The sequence below is a fragment of the Haliotis cracherodii genome, unplaced genomic scaffold, assembly GCF_022045235.1.
Source record: "Haliotis cracherodii isolate W230 unplaced genomic scaffold, xgHalCrac1.p SCAF_33, whole genome shotgun sequence".
Taxonomy (NCBI): domain Eukaryota; kingdom Metazoa; phylum Mollusca; class Gastropoda; order Lepetellida; family Haliotidae; genus Haliotis; species Haliotis cracherodii.
The window spans coordinates 1,810,923-1,831,194 of NW_027266290.1; the positions used below are offsets into that span (position 1 = coordinate 1,810,923).

General features: G+C 40.7%; 2 protein-coding genes across 2 annotated transcripts; both read right to left on the bottom strand.

Moving 5' to 3' along the window:
* Nucleotides 1-2,783: 2,783 nt before the first annotated feature.
* Nucleotides 2,784-4,034, bottom strand: LOC139477422 (A disintegrin and metalloproteinase with thrombospondin motifs 9-like). The gene has a single exon (XM_071259991.1). The coding sequence runs from the start codon at nt 4,032-4,034 to the stop codon at nt 2,784-2,786; it is 1,251 nt and encodes a 416-aa protein (XP_071116092.1).
* Nucleotides 4,035-13,175: 9,141 nt separating this feature from the next.
* LOC139477421 (A disintegrin and metalloproteinase with thrombospondin motifs 9-like) lies at nt 13,176-14,426 on the bottom strand. The gene has a single exon (XM_071259990.1). The coding sequence runs from the start codon at nt 14,424-14,426 to the stop codon at nt 13,176-13,178; it is 1,251 nt and encodes a 416-aa protein (XP_071116091.1).
* Between the last annotated feature and the right edge of the window lie 5,846 nt (nt 14,427-20,272).

Here is a 20,272-nt window from a genome sequence, read left to right on the forward strand (position 1 = left end):
TAAAGTGTCAAATGTACTTAAAGTGAAACACAACACTAGTCTCTGAGAAAATGGCATCACAAGTCAGTATCTCGTGTGTCCGCCATGTGCATTGATGACTGCCGTGCAAAATCGATACATTGAATGTATGAGTCGGTTGATGAAGGCCATAGGCACTTGAGCCCAAACTCTAAGGAACGCCTGACTCAGTTCAGCTGCAGTTGTCGGCTATGTCGGACGTCATTCGGCCATCTTTGAATCTTGTCCCACAGGTGCCCAATGGGATTTAAATCGGGACTGAGGGCAGGCCTCTGCATGGTTCTGATGTCATTCTGCTGGAGGAAGTCTCTTGTTGCTCTGGCAACGCGACGTGCCAAATGAGGTATGGCGTGTGGTCTCACGACTTGATCAATGTACCGAGCTGTTGTGACACCATCGCCTCTCCAAGGAATGACGTTCTGGAAGACCACAGGGCCGACCCTCTGTGCAAGACCAATTCCACCCCACACCATGATGCTCGGACCACCCCATGAGTCTCTCTCAATAACAGAAGCATCCGAATAACATTCCCCATGACGTCAACCACTTCTCCTGGTCTTCATAACAATAACTTTCGTTTGAATGTTGTGAACCAGGTAAAGTTTGTCTCTCGATGCAAACAGGCCTCTTGTCTTATCATCAAAGACTATTCTATGAACTCAAAACACTCAAATATTATGCAAACGTATGTGCCCAAATACAAACAGCAATACATATAATCAAGATCCAAAATTCAAAAGACAATAATTACATAAATACTCTTCCAAAACTTACTCGTCTATAGAAAAGAAAATACTCATACATCAAAACGTTTGTTTCTCCGTTTGCTGTTTAACGCTCCACTAAGCATCTCAGTAATCGACTATGGACCAGACAACCTAGTTGGCTCCATGAACATCGATCTACGCAATTGGGACACGATCACATGCATTAACCAAGTCAGTGCGCCTCACCACCCTATTCCGTTAGTCACCTCTTACGACAAGTATGGGTTGCTGAAGGTCATTTCTAACCCAGATCTTCATCAGGTTATATGTCATAACGATGTATGTTATCTGATAAATGCAGCGGTAGAGTCTGATGTGAAATTCTTCCTTACGGGCTCTAACGACCAATCAGACTAATTCCATTTGTCAAGCTGATTGTGGGTATCGAATGAACATAATATACCACACTGTTAATATGATCTACGTGTGTGGACTTCTTTAATGCGTTGTATCAAACACTTAAATAGAGGACTACGATTTGTTAAATGCTTCCTAGACACGTAAAATGTATATACAACCTTGTGTGTAAATATTAAGATAATTGTGCTCCAGTGCAACGTTTCCGTTTGTGGAAGGGGAGACTATGATATTGTTTCATTGACAACACAAATCGGTCACCTGACGAGGTTTTGTCTGTTATCACTATTGAATGAGACAAATGGACAGGACATACTATAAACATTATGAAGAGGCATAAAACATTCAGTACACTAACACTGAAATATTATTAGTTAACAGTATAAAACATCAACATCAGAGAACAACAGATTCCAAAGGCGAAACAGCAGTGCAAATTATGTGAATGGATCACTGAAAATAAGTGAAAACAGCAGGTCTCGCGGAAAGGCAAAGCATGCCCTGCTCTACCGGTAGCACCCACCACTCACACAATTTGCATAAAAAATAAATGCTGCAACATGATGTTATACTATGACAGCAGTTGAATGAATAACTGGGATATGAAGGTTAGAAATTTGATACATAAAAGTGGAATAGATATGTATGGTTAGAGCAACAGATCCCAACAATACCCAGTGTCATTTGTTAAGTCTTTTAAACAAGGATAAACGATTAATATTCCAACGAAATATCCACATCTTTATCTTCATCTACTTTGAGTTTGATTGTTTAATATTCTGTATAATTTGTTTCTGGATGCTAATCCTTGAAAAGTTCATTGACGTTTACGATGTCCAATACACTGTTTGTATGTAAAAACTGGTATATATAAAATTTTCCCCTAAAGAAAAGAATAATGAATTTGTGACCAATGTTATGTGTGAACTTTCACTTGTTTTATCAGTAGCTTTGAAATCTAAGATTTATTATTTTCCAAGAAATTCGCGTGTCATCTCACATACAAGTTCAAGTTGCAACAGAGAAACTTTTGCTTTGTATCTTTGAAAACACTAAAAGCATGCTGCTTGTAAATGCCAACATGTCTTAACCACTTAAAATCATAGGGATCTTAAAATCATAATTCCTGTCTGAAATGTCATTGCATTCATTTTTAATCATCTAAATTCAAAATGTCCTCTTGGCATGCTCTGACTAGAAACACACACAGAAGACAGCGTTAAACCCAACTCACTCACTGAGTCACGACACACAAGTGCTACGTGATTGAGCACATAAACCATATAAATTGGATTAAATACCATTTTCAACTTTTGTTGATGGGCGACTGAAAGAATAGTATAAATTCAAAACCTAACTGAACTGAAATGGAATACGGTCACTTTTACGATTGACACTGTACTTGTAACCATGATCCAGTGACTGGCAAAACCGAATGTCACAGGGATCAAGATGAATGAAATATCTACCAAATAACATCTGATTGTTAACTTAATGGACGAAGGGTAGGGCATTATTCGAAATTTGTATTTCCTTAAAAGAGTCTATGAATTTTGTCAGTTTTACGGGGCTTGTTTGGAGTAATTTAGATTAATTTACAGTTTACAGAATTAATTAGAGCGTTTACAGTATCAGAATTCGTCAGTTGCACTGGTACCTGTCAGCAGAACTTTCTGTTATATTGTCCAACACATTCGGTACCAATGACAATGTACCATTGGGCACACAACCTCCTCCAAACCCGCCGCATTTGATATGAATAACAGCCCCCTCAGCACTCCTTGACAAAGTCTGTATGGCTGATTTGTAGCCTATCAGTTTCCATTGTTGCTCGGGTGAAACAATCCATCCTGTTCCTCGCAGATCGATGGTGAATTCTCCTTTAGCCCCACAAGATCTCACATTGAAATCTTCATGTTCAGCATAACAATCTCTTGCATAGCCATACCTCGGAGGAGTTTGTGAAATGTTTGCATACGTGGTGTCGTCAACAATCACATGCATTGTGACTGGATGAACTCTTATTTTCGAGTACCATACTTCTCCATCGCGCCCTTCACAGGTGGGATACAGATTTGTTTCTCCTTGGCAAACTTGGTTACTTTTATTAGGAAAAATACCATAATTTTTATATGTGAGTGTAAGGTACTCCTTTGGGTTCCCGCTACTCATATTGTGGCAGTAGACGCGAGTTCTGTAGAAGTCGAAGTTAGGCAACCTAATCCAGTATTCCCCATCTCCACTGGTCGGCCCACACCGCTTCACCTCACGACATGAGGATGGTACGGCTAAACGGCAATCTGTGAATGACCAATTACCACTCAGTCCACATGATGCACTGGCTTCCGGGTAGAAATCTGATTCACACACATACTTGACAGTAGTTCCTATAGAAAGTTCACGAGCAGAAACCGTGGTGTTCAAGACGGCATTGGGAATGGCATCGAGATGAGACGTTAAACAACCAGACACCTCACAAACTGGTTCTCCTGCTGGAATGCAAATGGTATTGAGAGGGCACACATGGTTGGTACACATTGCAGCAAGTCGCTGTGGCCAGTGTTGAATGTCAGAGAAGAGAAAGCTTGATCTACTTTCCATATTTGCGTCTGTGCTGTCAGATGACTTATAGTTCAGATCACACTGATTTTTTCCCTCATCATAGTTGAATGACTCACAATACTTTTTCCCAAGACAGTAGCGTGCACAGACCATCAGTCCACTGGCGTTAGTGGACAGGATTTGAGCATTTGCCATTTTAACTCCTCTTTTCACAGAGGGTACATTGTCAGTGCACATTTTCTCTGCAGCTACTGTAAGGTCCAAGAAGTTAAGCCCGTGCAATACAACAAGGCAAACTGCCCAGACATAATTGCCCGTTTGATTCCTCATGTCTACTCCGGAAAATTCAGAACCGACCATGTAAGTATAAATGGTCCTTCAAATACACGATACTTATACACATGTGAGCAAAAATTAAAAGCACCTACTACACCCGACCGGAAAGGCTGGATATGCCTGGTAAATAGTTAAGCCAGCCAATACAGTCAAGTTCAGCCTTACAAATGCATACGTGCGCATTATTGATTGCATTGCTCAATGGATGTAATCTTGAAAAGTGCATGCATGCATTCAGTGTGTAAATAATCGTCGTATATTTTTCTTTTATTGTCTTGAGAGCCAATTGCCATGGCGACACCATAACGGGGACGTCACTGGTGCCCCATAGAAAGCATTACCCAGCAGCTGTACTTGCAATGACTCCCGAGAGGATTCCAGGTTAGAACTGGCTGGTCATCACAGCCGACAAAACCAAAGATTCCAAAGGGAATATGATTGGAGATTGCCCATTCGACATTCCAATTGATATATGAAGCGTTACGAGCTTTTAACTATCATTGTTATTACACATTTAGGAAAGGAGCAACAACATTGAAGTACATACCTTAAATCGATATGCTTTCATATTTTTCAGAGAGTTACTTTGGTTTAATGCCACCCGTTTGAATAATATTTCAGTTCTATCACAATATGTCAGTTAACGTTGGAGGAAAGCCCAAAGTGATGCAGGTTCTAGGCGTTTACTACATTTGTGGGATAAGACTATTCTCATTGTGCCATGGGACTTCATAGAATTAAACATCCATGTCACAGTTTTAAAATAAAAACTGACTTTCTCTAATCATGTTGGTTGGTTGGTTGTTTTACACCGCATTCTGCTATTCTAAAAGACCAAAATTCTCAAATGTAATAGTGTTAGGATTAGAGTTAATTCAAGAGTTTGCCTACTTGTTCACGGATGAACCTGGCCATACAGATTGAGTGTGTCATGATGTTTGGTTTGGTTTGGTTTGTTGTTTAACGGCGCACTCAGCAATATTCCAGCAAAATGACGGCGGTCTGTAAATAATCGAGTCTGGACCAGACAATCCAGTGATTGACATCATGACCATCGATCCACGCAATTGGGATCGATGACATGCATCAACCAAGTCAGCCAGCCTGACCACCCGACACCGTTAGTCACCTTTTACGACAAGCATAGTCGCCTTTAACGGGAAGCATAGATTGCTGAAGACCTATTCTACTCGGGATCTTGATGGGTCTCTCTCATCATGGATGGTCCTTGACCAGTCATCTAAGATATGGCAAGTTGGATACCTTGTCACGTCAGAATCCGATCATAGATGGTACGAATCCTAGAGTTTGCACCATACCCGTGCAAATGGGTTTCCAGGAGCTGCGTCACTTGGGCTCTCTTACCCATGTCTAGCTGACACGCCCTGATACAACTGAAAGACTGAAAGAAAGTTTACATAGTGTTGAACCCAAGTACCTAAGGAACTCCCACAATGTCAGCTGTCTATACGTGTCTGAAACGCCATGATATAAAAAGGAAAGACTGAAAGTTACTCTCAACTCACTAACTCGCACTAAGCCACCCGCTTATACGTGTCTGACAAGCCCTGATATAACTGAAAATAAAATAAAATTCAATCCTAAAGATGTGTTTAGAATTTTATTTTGTATCATAGCCATACAACCTTGTGCTATTCTAATGGACACAGTAAAACAGCTACAGCGGTATGTCTAACATAGCAACGAGTTTCTTAAGTTCATCAATTCAAGGATAAAAGATAAAAACGGTACTGCAAACACGGAAACGTCTATAATGAGTTAGTGAGTGAGTTAATATTTAACGTCAAATCGGCAGTATTTCAGCCATATCGTGACGAGAAGTACATTTATAATACCTATGTTTAGACTGAATAAAAACCTGTCAACGATGGACTGTAAAATAACTAAATTTATCACAGAATTTATTTATAACTAGTAGATAGCAATAAAAATATAACATCATACGAAACAATACAAGATATAAATGAGATATTGACCGCCAGCCACTGAAGAGAGATCACCATGCTAGGGTCCATGGGGGCTTACAGTACTTTTGCTACCTGCATGGATCCCAGCCGGATTTACATCATCCCTTCAGCTGTTGGCGATTATTGATAAAGTTAGCTAACATTAAAATAACACATATGCTACGATTAAAAGTGTGGTACAAATAAATATACTTTGAAAGACGTGGTCTTACATACCCTCTCAAGGGGACAATAATTTTACACTACTTCAACAACAATCTCAGTTATTAATTTTATTCAACCAGTTTTTAAAAAACACGAATTATATACACAGAAGATATTATTCAAAATTTATGTAACAATTCAATTTCCTTTAAAAAACCGATGATTAAATGAGAACTAAGATTAAAAAGATGCTTGAAGAATGAAACTTTGAAATAGTTATCCCTTGTGATGGCAAAATGAAACATCTATAGAAGTCAAATGTCAAATACATTCAATATCAAATATAAGTGGCAACGAATACGATACAGACTCAAAACAGTTCTGCATAAATAATTAAAACTGCAATGATATCATTTACACTCCAAATATGCATATGTACTGAAACGCAAAAGAGACGTCACCATGGACAGATATATGAGAGACCTTATTTGTCCAAACACTGTAAATAAACTTTGAGACATATTAAAAAGATGAAACTTGTCAAAACTGATCATCAAGGTTGAAGTTAAAGTGTCAAATGTTCTTAAAGTGAAACAACACACTAGTCTCTGAGAAAATTGCATCACAAGTCAGTATCTCGTGTGTCCGCTATGTGAATTGATGACTGCCGTGCAAAATCGATACATGGAATGGATGAGTCGGTTAATGAAGGCCATAGGCACTTGAGCCCAAACTCTAAGGAACGCCTGACTCAGTTCAGCTGCAGTTGTCGGCTATGTCGGACGTCATTCGGCCGTCTTTGAATCTTGTCCCACAGGTACCCAATGGGATATAAATCGGGACTGAGGGCAGGCCCCCTCTGCATGGTTCTGATGTCATTCTGCTGGAGGAAGTCTCTTGTTGCTCTCGCATGCTGAAACTCGTTGTTGCGGCGTGTGGTCTCACGACTTGATCAATGTACCGAGCTGTTGTGACACCATCGCCTCTCCCTGGACCGATGTTCTGCAGACCACAGGGCCGACCCTCTGTGCAAGACCAATTCCACCCCACACCATGATGCTCAGACCACCCCACGAGTCTCTCTGAACAACACAAGCATCCGAATAACGTTCCTCATGGCGTCGCCAGACTCTCTCTCTCTCTCTCTCTCTCTCTCTCTCTTGAAATGCATTGGCTACTTACCGGGCGGTTTGTCTAGCTTGCAATCGTACAAAGGGTTGGTGTCGCTGATGTCTTGTCAATCTTGGCATGTGATAGCAATTCAATAACGAATGAATGTTATCCGATCTGGGTGGATTTTTATAGGGCAAGAAATGGGGGAACGCATGTGCATTTCAATTTGCACGGAACTCACGTGCATTGGGTTGCCGTGATACGTTTGGGCGATCGGTTTTATTGTCATCTACTTTGTTTTTTTATCATCAAATTTCATTTTTTCAGGACAAAGTAATGTTAAATTTTAGAAACTTTGACAAACATTACCCAGATATTTAAATAACAACTTTTCATGCAATGTTACTTGGGGTGACGTTTCTTTTGCGGTTCAGTATATCATACAAATGTTTGTGCCCTGATACAAACAGAAACACCGAGATTCAAAATCCAAAGAACAAAGATTAAACAATTAGTGCTTCAACCATGGAACAAAACACTCCTATTGGGTAAGGCAAGTGTAAATACAGCCTTGTGTGCAAATATTAAGACCATCGTGCTCCATACTTGTCAGTTTGCCTACCGCCTCCAAGGTCTAGTGGTAGACCCTGGCCGCGTCATACCAAAAGACGATAAAAGATGGTACTTGTTGTTACCCTGTCAGGCGCTCGGCATTAAGGTGCTTAAAACAAGGACTGGTCGGCTCGGAGTCAGTATCCTGTATCTGAGTGAGGTATTCATGTTAAACTGCGGCATGGTATCTCAGTGAGCTAGCAATATAAATCAGCATCAGTCCGGACTAGTACAAGCAGCCACACAAACACACATACATGCACGTCGCTATATAAGTGCCATAATCTTGGACGCGACGTTAAACCGCATTTCACCTCACCTGACCTCACTTGTCAGTTTGCTGAATGGCAAGCTATGATATTGCTCCTTTGTCTGTATAAATAGGTCCCCTGACAAGGTTCTGTCTGGGCTTAATGTTAAATGAGACAAGTCACTAAGAATATTTAAATATCTTCCTCTATTCACTTTTAAAATCATTCAGACCAACCTAAAGCGTATAAATGTATTGCAGAGGTGTTTGAATCTTGACGTATGATATATAATTTCATAACACTGTAAATATTCAATAAAGTCACAATCGCCAAACCTCTTTTTCAAACCACTGATATTTTATGACAATATGGTGTAGTTCTGACAGTCACTGGTGAAAATGTCATTTGTCTCCTGTGTGAGAAGTTCTGGGCCTTGGCCAGATTGCTACAAACAGGTGTTTCCATTTCGTTGTGTGTAACCCGTGAGTTGTCTCCTCACTCACTCTTGGACGTCTCTGTCATGTGTGGGCCGGTCGTGTCTTGGTTTCGTCATCAGTTTGCCGTTCTTGAAGTAGCCCACTAGTACTCAGTTTTTAACGTCCAGTTGTTGTTGTAGAATGATGACTGGAAACGCCGTAGCCACCATCCCTGAGAGAAGAATGTCCATCTTGTCATCTGAGAATCTCAACTTTGCTATTTTTGGTCTTGGCTTAGTAGCACCATCCTTGTGAACCCCAAACCTGTGTGTGCGAATAACTTCTGTATCATGCCATGTCTACTGACTGCTTCACGTCTGTCTATCTCGCTGTTAAATTGTTCCATTTTCCCCTGTACTTTCTCCATCTTCGTAGATAACAAACCAACATCTGCATGCACAACATCTTGGATGTGGCAAACAGATCCATATCATTCTGAAGAGTTGTGAATTTAATTTCGAGGTGGCTGAATTTTTTTTCACTTAAGCTGCGAACATCACCAGTGTTTATCTGGACTCTGAGGTCAGTTTTAACACAATGTAATTCCTTCATGACGGTTTCTTTATCATTTATTATTAAGTTTTTCAAATCATCTTGGGTAGTCGGTCCAGGGTTCATTTCCACCATATTATTCTTTTGGTGATCACCCCAGTGGGCACCGGGTCTACACAAATGAATCGCACGTGGAAATATGCATCTTATAATATATCCACAAGAGTATAAGCCATATAAACATGTAGGCTAAGCAACACACAGCAGACCATGAGTCCAACGTGTGTATCTGATCCCGACACTGCAGGCAAGTTCACGTCATGTTTGTAAAGTGATATTTGCTTCGTATCTTTAGGTTGACAAAACAGTCCAATTCTCGCTTTGTATACATCGATCGATATCATGTCCGAAATCTATCACTGGTGATTAATCAACTACTTCTCTATGCTCTTCAAAACAATAACTTTCGTTTGAATGTTGTAAACCAGATAAAGTTTGTCTCTCGACGCAAACACACCTCTTGTCTTATCATCAAAGACTATTCATATGAACTCAAAACACTCAAATATTATTCAAACGTATGTGCCCAAATACAAACAGCAATACATATAATCAAGATCCAAAATTCAAAAGACAATGATTACACAAATACTCCTCCAAAACGTAAACGTCTATAGAACAAAATACACATCAAAAGGTTTGTTTCTCGGTTTGCTGTTTAATGCTCCACTAAGCATCTCAGTAATCGATTATAGACCTGACAACCTAGATGACTCCATGAACATCGATCTACGCAATGGAGACACGATCACATGCATTAACCAAGTCAGTGCGCTTCACCACCCTAGTCACCTCTTACGACAAGTATGGGTGGCTGAAGGTCATTTCCATCTTCATCATATGTCATAACGATGTATGTTATCTGATAAATGCAGCGGTACAGTCAGATGTGAAATTCCTCTTTACGAGCTCTAACGACCAATCAGCAGAAGCATTCAAGAATGCTCAAGGCTTGATATTCACAAATGGCTTCAATTTTATACAGATCATGCCACTAAATGTTGTCAGTTCCTTTCAATCTCATCAACTAGTTTCATTTGTCAAGCTGAATGTGGGTATAGAATGAACGTAATATACCTATTGTTAATATGATCTACGTGTGTGGATTTCTTTAATGCGTTGTATCAAACACTTAAATAGAGAACTAAACTAAGCGGCAAAAGAAGGTATAGGTTGTCAATTTGTAATTTTCCTAAAACCAGCGATAACTGGTGGAAAGTGGGTATTGGGAATATGACTGCCCAGGAACAGGTACCAAAAAACACCTCACCCGAACGAGCTACCTTTGACGGCGCTAGTGCGGTGGCAAAATATGGGGAAACAGGTTTCCCGCCTATGGCATAAACTGCACGTTAGCTGTATAAATGCGTTCGTCTGAAGAGTATAACCACACGTGATGAAAGCACACAAAAGAAATGCCACGCCTGTCACAGGAGCAGAGAGAGAGAACCATCGGTATGGCCGAAATTGGGGCAACACAGGTCCAAATTGCCAGAAGGTTTGGTTGTACACAATTGACAGTAGTCAGGCTGATAGAACCGGACGACCCCGAGTGACAACACCACTGGAAAACTACGACGACTTCGTGCTGCTGGAACCCGAGCGTATCGTCCTTTCCGAGGAACGGTACTGACTGCTCAACATCGATGCCTGAGACTGCGATGGGCGAGGCAGGTTCGACGCTGGCAAGTAAGAAATTGGCGTCAAGTGCTGTTTACTGATGAAATTCGGTTTAACTTGTTTCGAAATAACGGCAGAGAACGAGTTTATCAACGCAGAGGGGAACGTTTGGCTCTGGCGTGTATTCGAGAGGTCCATCCATTCGGCGGGGGAGGTGTCATGGTGTGGGCCGGTATTTGTGGAGATCAGAAGACTGATTTGGTGATTATACAGGGAAACCTGAACGCTTGAGACCAAGTGTTGCAGCCAGTTGTGCTTCCGTTCTTACAAAACCAACAGCAGGGGACATTGTTTCAACACGTCAATGTCAGGCCCCATACTGCAAGACTGACTCGGAACTTTCTAAACTAGCAGAACATTGACGGTTCGCCCTGGCCTGCCCACTCACCCGATATTAATCCTATTGAACATCTGTGGGACCATCTTGACAGACAGATTAGAGCACGCCATCAGCCTCCCGTCAACAGACAAGAATTGCAGCAGGCCCTGAGAGACGAGTGGCAACAGATTCCAGTCCATGTCATCAGAAGACTGGTGTCATCGATGAGGCAGCGTATCACAACATGCATTGAGGCAGCTGGAGGTCATACACGCTATTGAAGGCAACTGTGTCGACAATGAACTTGTAGTGTGTCTGACATTTTTTTGAAAGTGAAATTTCATACCCCACCATTGTTTACCTTGAGCTTACATTACCTGTGATTGCACAATTTCATTCAAACTGTGGTTGATCAATCATTTGTTACCCCTCCCTAGATTATATTATAATTCACAACAAAGCCTCTTGTTATTTTTTATCGATCATGGAGCCCGACCAGTTTACTATTTGTTAAATTCTTCCTGGACACGGAAAATGTATATACAACCTTGTGTGTAAATATTAAGATAATCGTGCTCCAGCGCAACCTTTCCGTTTGTGGAAGGGGAGACAATGATATTGTTTCATTGACAACACAAATCGGTCACCTGACGAGGTTTTGTCTGGTATCACTATTGAATGAGACAAATGGACAGGACATACTATAAACATTATGAAGAGGCATAAAACATTCAGTACACTAACACTGAAATATTATTAGTTAACAGTATAAAACATCAACATCAGAGAACAACAGATTCCAAAGGCGAAACAGCAGTGCAAATTATGTGAATGGATCACTGAAAATAAGTGAAAACAGCAGGACTCGCGGAAAGGCAAAGCATGCCCTGCCCTACCGGTAGCACCCGCCACTCACACAATTTGCATAAAAAATAAATGCTGCAACATGATGTTATACTATGACAGCAGTTGAATGAATAACTAGGATATGAAGGTTAGAAGTTGGTTAGATAAAAGTGGAATAGATATGTATGGTTAGAGCAACAGATCAAATACCCAGAGTCATTTGTTAAGTCTTTTAAACAAGGATAAACGATTAATATTCCAACGAAATATCCACATCTTTATCTCCGTCTACTTTGAGTTTGATTGTTTAATATTCTGTATAATTGTTTTCTGGATGCTAATCCTTGAAAAGTTCATTGACGTTTTCGATGTCCAATACACTGTATGTATGTAGACACTGGTAGATATAAAATTTTCCCCTAAAGAAAAGAATAATGAATTTGTGACCAATGTTATGTGTGAACTTTTACTTGTTTTATCAGTAGCTTTTTATCAATTTGCGTGTCATCTCACATACAAGTTCAAGTTGCAACAGAGAAGCTTTTGCTTTGTATCTTTGAAAACACTAAAAGCATGCTGCTTGTAAATGCCAACATGTCTTAACCACTTAAAGTCATAGGGATCTTAAAATCATAATTCCTGTCTGAAATGTCAATGCATTCATTTTTAATCATCTAAATTCAAAATGTCCTCTTGGCATGCTCTGACTAGAAACACACACAGAAGAGAGCGTTAAACCCAACTCACTCACTGAGTCACGACACACAAGTGCTACATGATATAGCACATAAACCATATAAGTTTGATTAAATACCATTTTCAACTTATGTTGACGGGCGACTGAAAGAATAGTATAAATTCAAAAGCTAACTGAACTGAAATGGAATACGGTCACTTTTACGATTGACACTGTACTTGTAACCATGATCCAGTGACTGGCAAAACCGAATGTCACAGGGATCAAGATGAATGAAATATCTACCAAATAACATCTGATTGTTAACTTAATGGACGAAGGGTAGGGCATTATTCGAAATTGGTATTTCCTTAAAAGAGTCTATGAATTTTGTCAGTTTTACGGGGCTTGTTTGGAGTAATTTAGATTAATTTACAGTTTACAGAATTAATTAGAGCGTTTACAGTATCAGAATTCGTCAGTTGCACTGGTACCTGTCAGCAGAACTTTCTGATATATTGTCCAACACATTCGGTACCAATGACAATGTACCATTTGGCACACAACCTCCTCCAAACCCGCCGCATTTGATATGAATAACAGCCCCCTCAGCACTCCTTGACAAAGTCTCCTTGGCTGATTTGTAGCCTATCAGTTTCCATTGTTGCTCGGGTGAAACAATCCATCCTGTTCCTCGCAGATCCATGGTGAATTCTCCTTTAGCCCCACAAGATCTCACATTGAAATCTTCATGTTCAGCATAACAATCTGTTGCATAGCCATACCTCGGAGGAGTTTGTGAAATGTTTGCATACGTGGTGTCGTCAACAATCACATGCATTGTGACTGGATGAACTCTTATTTTCGAGTACCATACTTCTCCATAGCGCCCTTCACAGGTGGGATACAGATTTGTTTCTCCTTGGCAAACTTGGTTACTCTTATTAGGAAAAATACCATAATTTTTATATGTGAGTGTAAGGTACTCCTTTGGGTTCCCGCTACTCATATTGTGGCAGTAGACGCGAGTTCTGTAGAAGTCGAAGTTAGGCAACCTAATCCAGTATTCCCCATCTCCACTGGTCGGCCCACACCGCTTCACCTCACGACATGAGGATGGTACGGCTAAACGGCAATCTGTGAACGACCAATTACCACTCAGTCCACATGATGCACTGGCTTCTGGGTAGAAATCTGATTCACACACATACTTGACAGTAGTTCCTATAGAAAGTTCACGAGCAGAAACCGTGGTGTTCAAGACGGCATTGGGAATGGCATGGAGATGAGACGTTAAACAACCAGACACCTCACAAACTGGTTCTCCTGCTGGAATGCAAATGGTATTGAGAGGGCACACATGGTTGGTACACATGGCAGCAAGTCGCTGTGGCCAGTGTTGAATGTCAGAGAAGAGAAAGCTTGATATACTTTCCATGTTTGTGTCTGTGCTGTCAGATGACTTATAGTTCAGATCACACTGATTTTGTCCCTCATTATAGTTGAATGACTCACAATACTTTTTCCCAAGACAGTAGCGTGCACAGACCATCAGTCCACTGGCGTTAGTGGACAGGATTTGAGCATTTGCCATTTTAACTCCTCTTTTCACAGAGGGTACATTCTCAGTGCACATTTTCTCTGCAGCTACTGTAAGGTCCAAGAGGTTTAGCCCGTGCAATACAACAAGGCAAACTGCCCAGACATAATTGCCCGTTTGATTCCTCATGTCTACTCCGGAAAATTCAGAACCGACCATGTAAGTATAAATGGTCCTTCAAATACACGATATTTAAACACACTGTGAGCAAATGTTAAAAGCACCTACTACACCCGACGTGAAAGGCTGGATATGCCTGGTAAATAGTTAAGCCAGCCAATACAGTCAATAAAATTCAATTTAACCTTTCATATTCATACCTACGTACATTTCATTACCGAAGCTTAGTTAGATAGTTAGGCCAGCCAATACAGTCAATAAATTTAAGTTCAGCCTTACAAATGCATACGTACATACATTTTATTATTAATGCATTGCTCAAAGGATGTAATCTTGTTCATCGTAAGCATACACTTTCAGTATTGTCTTGAGAAGCAATTGCCATGGCGACACCATAACGGGGACGTCACCGGTGCCCCATAGAAAGTATTACCCAGCAGCTGTATTTGCAATGACCCCTGAGAGGATTCCAGGTTAGAACTGGCTAGTCGTCACAGCCGACAAAACAAAAGATTTCAAAGGGAATATGATTGGAGATTGCCCAATCGATATTCCAAATGAAATATCAGGCATTTCGAGATTCTAACTACCATTGTTATTACACATTTAGTAACAACAACATTGAAGTACATACCTTAAATCGATATGCTTTCATATTTTTCAGAGAGTTACTTTGGTTTAATGCCACCCATTTGAATAATATTTCAGTTCTATCACAATATGTCAGTTAACGTTGGAGGAAAGCCCAAAGTGATGCAGGTTCTAGGCGTTTACCACATCTGTGGGATAAGACTACTCTCATTGTGCCATGGGACAATTACTTCATAGCATTAAACATCCATGTCACAGTTTTAAAATAAAAACTGACTTTCTCTAATCATGTTGGTTGGTTGGTTGTTTTACGCCGCATTCTGCTATTCTAAAAGACCAAAATTCTCAAATGTAAGAGTGTTAGGATTAGAGTTAATTCAAGAGTTTGCCTACTTGTTCACGGATGAACCTGGCCATACAGATTGAGTGTGTCATGATGTTTGGTTTGGTTTGGTTTGGTTAGTTGTTTAACGGCGCACTCAGCAATATTCCAGCAAAATGACGGCGGTCTGTAAATAATCGAGTCTGGACCAGACAATCCAGTGATTGACATCATGAACATCGATCCACGCAATTGGGATCGATGACATGCATCAACCAAGTCAGCCAGCTTGACCACCCGACACCGTTAGTCACCTTTTACGACAAGCATAGTCGCCTTTAACGGGAAGCATAGATTGCTGAAGACATATTCTACTCGGGATCTTGATGGGTCTCTCTCATCATGGATGGTCCTTGACCAGTCATCTAAGATATGGCAAGTTGGATACCTTGTCACGTCAGAATCCTATCATAGATGGTACGAATCCTAGAGTTTGCACCATACCCGTGCAAATGGGTTTCCAGGAGCTGCGTCACTTGGGCTCTCTTCCCATGTCTACCTGACACGCCCAGATACAACTGAAAGACTGAAAGAAAGTTCACATAGTGTTGAACCCAAGTACCTAAGGAACTCCCACAATGTCAGCTGTCTATACGTGTCTGAAACGCCGTGATATAAAAAGGAAAGACTGAAAGTTACTCTCAACTCACTAACTCGCACTAAGCCACCCGCTTATACGTGTCTGACAAGCCCTGATATAACTGAAAATAAAATAAAATTCAATCCTAAAGATAACTAAAATAACTAAATTTATCACAGAATTTATTTATAACTAGTAGATAGCAATAAAAATATAACATCATACGAAACAATACAAGATATAAATGAATATACATGATATATATCAATATATACTGAAGAGACATCGCCATGCTAGGGTCCATTGGGGCTTACAGTACTTTTGCTACCTGCATGGACCCAAGCCGGATTTACATCATCCCTTCAGCAGTTGGCGATTATTGATAAAGTTGGCTAATATTAAAATAACACATATGCTACGATTAAAAGTGTGGTACAAATAAATATACTTTGAAAGACGTGGTCTTACATACCCTCTCAAGGGGACAATAATTTTACACTACTTCAACAACAATCTCAGTTATTAATTTTATTCAACCAGTTTTTAAAAAACACGAATTATATACACAGAAGATATTATTCAAAATTTATGTAACAATTCAATTTCCTTTAAAAAACCGATGATTAAATGAGAACTAAGATTAAAAAGATGCTTGAAGAATGAAACTTTGAAATAGTTATCCCTTGTGATGGCAAAATGAAACGTCTGTAGAAGTCAAATGTCAAATACATTCAATATCAAATATAAGTGGCAACGAATACGATACAGACTCAAAACAGTTCTGCATAAATAATTAAAAACTGCAATGATATCATTTACACTCCAAATATGCATATGTACTGAAACGCAAAAGAGACGTCACCATGGACAGATATATGAGAGACCTTATTTGTCCATACACTGTAAATATACTTTGAGACATATTAAAAAGATGAAACTTGTCAAAACTGATCATCAAGGTTGAAGTTAAAGTGTCAAATGTTCTTAAAGTGAAACAACACACTAGTCTCTGAGAAAATTGCATCACAAGTCAGTATCTCGTGTGTCCGCTATGTGAATTGATGACTGCCGTGCAACATCGATACATTGAATGTATGAGTCGGTTGATGAAGGCCATAGGCACTTGAGCCCAAACTCTAAGGAACGCCTGACTCAGTTCAGCTGCAGTTGTCGGCTATGTCGGACGTCATTCGGCCGTCTTTGAATCTCGTCCCACAGGTACCCAATGGGATTTAAATCGGGACTGAGGACAGGCCGCCTCTGAATGGTTCTGAAGCCATTCTGCTGGAGGAAGTCTCTTGTTGCTCTCGCATGCTGAAACTCGTGGTTGCGGCGTGTGGTCTCAAGACTTGATCAATGTACCGAGCTGTTGTGACACCATCGCCTCTCCCTGGACCGATGTTCCGGAAGACCACAGGGCCGACCCTCTGTGCAAGACCAATTCCACCCCACACCATGATGCTCGGACCACCCCACGAGTCTCTCTCAACAACACAAGCATCCGAATAACGTTCCCCATGGCGTCACCAGACTCTCTCTCTCTCTCTCTATCTCTCTCTCTCTCTCTCTCTCTCTCTCTCTCTGCCATCTGCAGTAACGGCTCTCGTCTGGTGGTGCCAATGCTGGTGCTGTGTTGCCCACTGAAGGCGGTCCCGGCAATGACGTGGTGTCAGAATGGGTCCTCGGTGTTGCCTGTGACAGCGGAGGTGACTGCTCGTCAAGTGGTCTGGTACCGTTGCTGGAGCCTGTATATGGTCCATACGTGGACTTGAAATGCATTGGCTACTTACGGGGCGGTTTGTCTAGCTTGCAATCGTACAAAGGGTTGGTGTCGCTGATGTCTTGTCAATCTTGGCATGTGATAGCAATTCAATAACGAATGAATGTTATCCGATCTGGGTGGATTTTTATAGGGCAAGAAATGGGGGAACGCATGTGCATTTCAATTTGCACGGAACTCACGTGCATTGGGTTGCCGTGATACGTTTGGGCGATCGGTTTTATTGTCATCTGCTTTGTTTTTTTATCATCAAATTTCATTTTTCCGGACAAAGTAATGTTAAATTTTAGAAACTTTGACAAACATTACCCAGATATTTAAATAACAACTTTTCATGCAATGTTACTTGGGGTGACGTTTCTTTTGCGGTTCAGTATATCATACACATGTTTGTGCCCTGATACAAAATTCAAAGAACAAAGATTAAACAATTAGTGCTTCAACCATGGAACAAAACACTCCTATTGGGTAAGGCAAGTGTAAATACAGCCTTGTGTGCAAATATTAAGACCATCGTGCTCCATTGTTACTTGTCAGTTTGCCTACCGCCTCCGTGGTCTAGTGCTAGAGCGTCCGCCCAGAGAACGGAAGGTCCGGGGTTCGATCCCCGGCCGCTTCATTCCAAAAGACGATAAAAGATGGTACTTGTTGTTACCCTATCAGGCGCTCGGCATTAAGGTGCTGAAAATAAGGACTGGTCAGCTCGGAGTCAGTATCCTGTATCTGAGTGGGGTATTCATGTTAAACTGCGGCATGGTATCTCAGTGAGCTAGCACTATAAATCGGCATCAGTCCGGACTAGTACAAGCAGCCACACAAACACACACATACATGCACGTCGCTATATAAGTACCATAATCTTGGACGCGACGTTAAACCCCATTTCACCTCACCTGACCTCACTTGTCAGTTTGCTGTATGGCAAACTATGACATGCTCCATTGTCTGTATAAATAGGTCCCCTGACAAGGTTCTGTCTGGGCTTAATGTTAAATGAGACAAGTCACTAAGAGTATTTAAATATCTTCCTCTATTCACTTTTAAAATCATTCAGACCAACCTAAAGCGTATAAATGTATTGCAGAGGTGTTTGAATCTTGACGTATGATATATAATTTCATAACACTGTAAATATTCAATAAAGTCACAATCGCCAAACCTCTTTTTCAAACCACTGATATTTTATGACAATATGGTGTAGTTCTGACAGTCACTGGTGAAAATGTCATTTGTCTCCTGTGTGAGAAGTTCTGGGCCTTGGCCAGATTGCTACAAACAGGTGTTTCCATTTCGTTGTGTGTAACCCGTGAGTTGTCTCCTCACTCACTCTTGGACGTCTCTGTCACGTGTAGGCCGGTCGTGTCTTGGTTTCGTCATCAGTTTGCCGTTCTTGAAGTAGCCCACTAGTACTCAGTTTTTAACGTCCAGTTGTTGTTGTAGAATGATGACTGGAAACGCCGTAGCCACCATCCCCGAGAGAAGAATGTCCATCTTGTCATCTGAGAATCTCAACTTTGCTTTTTTTGGTCTTGGTTTAGTAGCACCATCCTTGTGAACCCCAAACCTGTGTGCGCGAATAACTTCTGTATCACGCCATGTCTACTGAATGCTTCACGTCTGTCTATCTCGCTGTTAAATTGTTCCATTTTCCCCTGTACTTTCTCCATCTTCGTAGATAACAAACCAACATCTGCATGCACAACATCTTGGATGTGGCAAACAGATCCATATCATTCTGAAGAGTTGTGAATTTAATTTCGAGGTGGCTGAATTTTTTTCACTTAAGCTGCGAACATCACCAGTGTTTATCTGGACTCTGAGGTCAGTTTTAACAATTCCTTCATGACGGTTTCTTTATCATTTATAATTAAGTCTTTCAAATCATCTTGGGTAGTCGGTCCAGGGTTCATTTCCACCATATTATTCTGTGGGTGATCACCCCAGTGGGCACCGGGTCTGCACAAATGAATCGCACGTGGAAATATGCATCTTATAATATATCCACAAGAGTATAAGCCATATAAACATGTAGGCTAAGCAACACACAGCAGACCATGAGTCCAACGTGTGTTTCTGATCCCGACACTGCAGGCAAGTTCACGTCATGTTTGTAAAGTGATATTTGCTTCGTATCTTTAGGTTGAGAAAATAGTCCAATTCTCGCTCTGTATACATCGATCGATATCATGTCCGAAAGCTATCACTGGTGATTAATCAATTACTTCTCTATGCTCTTCATAACAATAACTTTCGTTTGAATGTTGTAAACCAGATAAACTTTGTCTCTCGATGCAAACACACCTCTTGTCTTATCATCAAAGACTATTCATATGAACTCAAAACACTCAAATATTATTCAAACGTATGTGCCCAAATACAAACAGCAATACATATAATCAAGATCCAAAATTCAAAAGACAATGATTACACAAATACTCCTCCAAAACGTAAACGTCTATAGAACAAAATACTCATACATCAAAAGGTTTGTTTCTCGGTTTGCTGTTTAATGCTCCACTAAG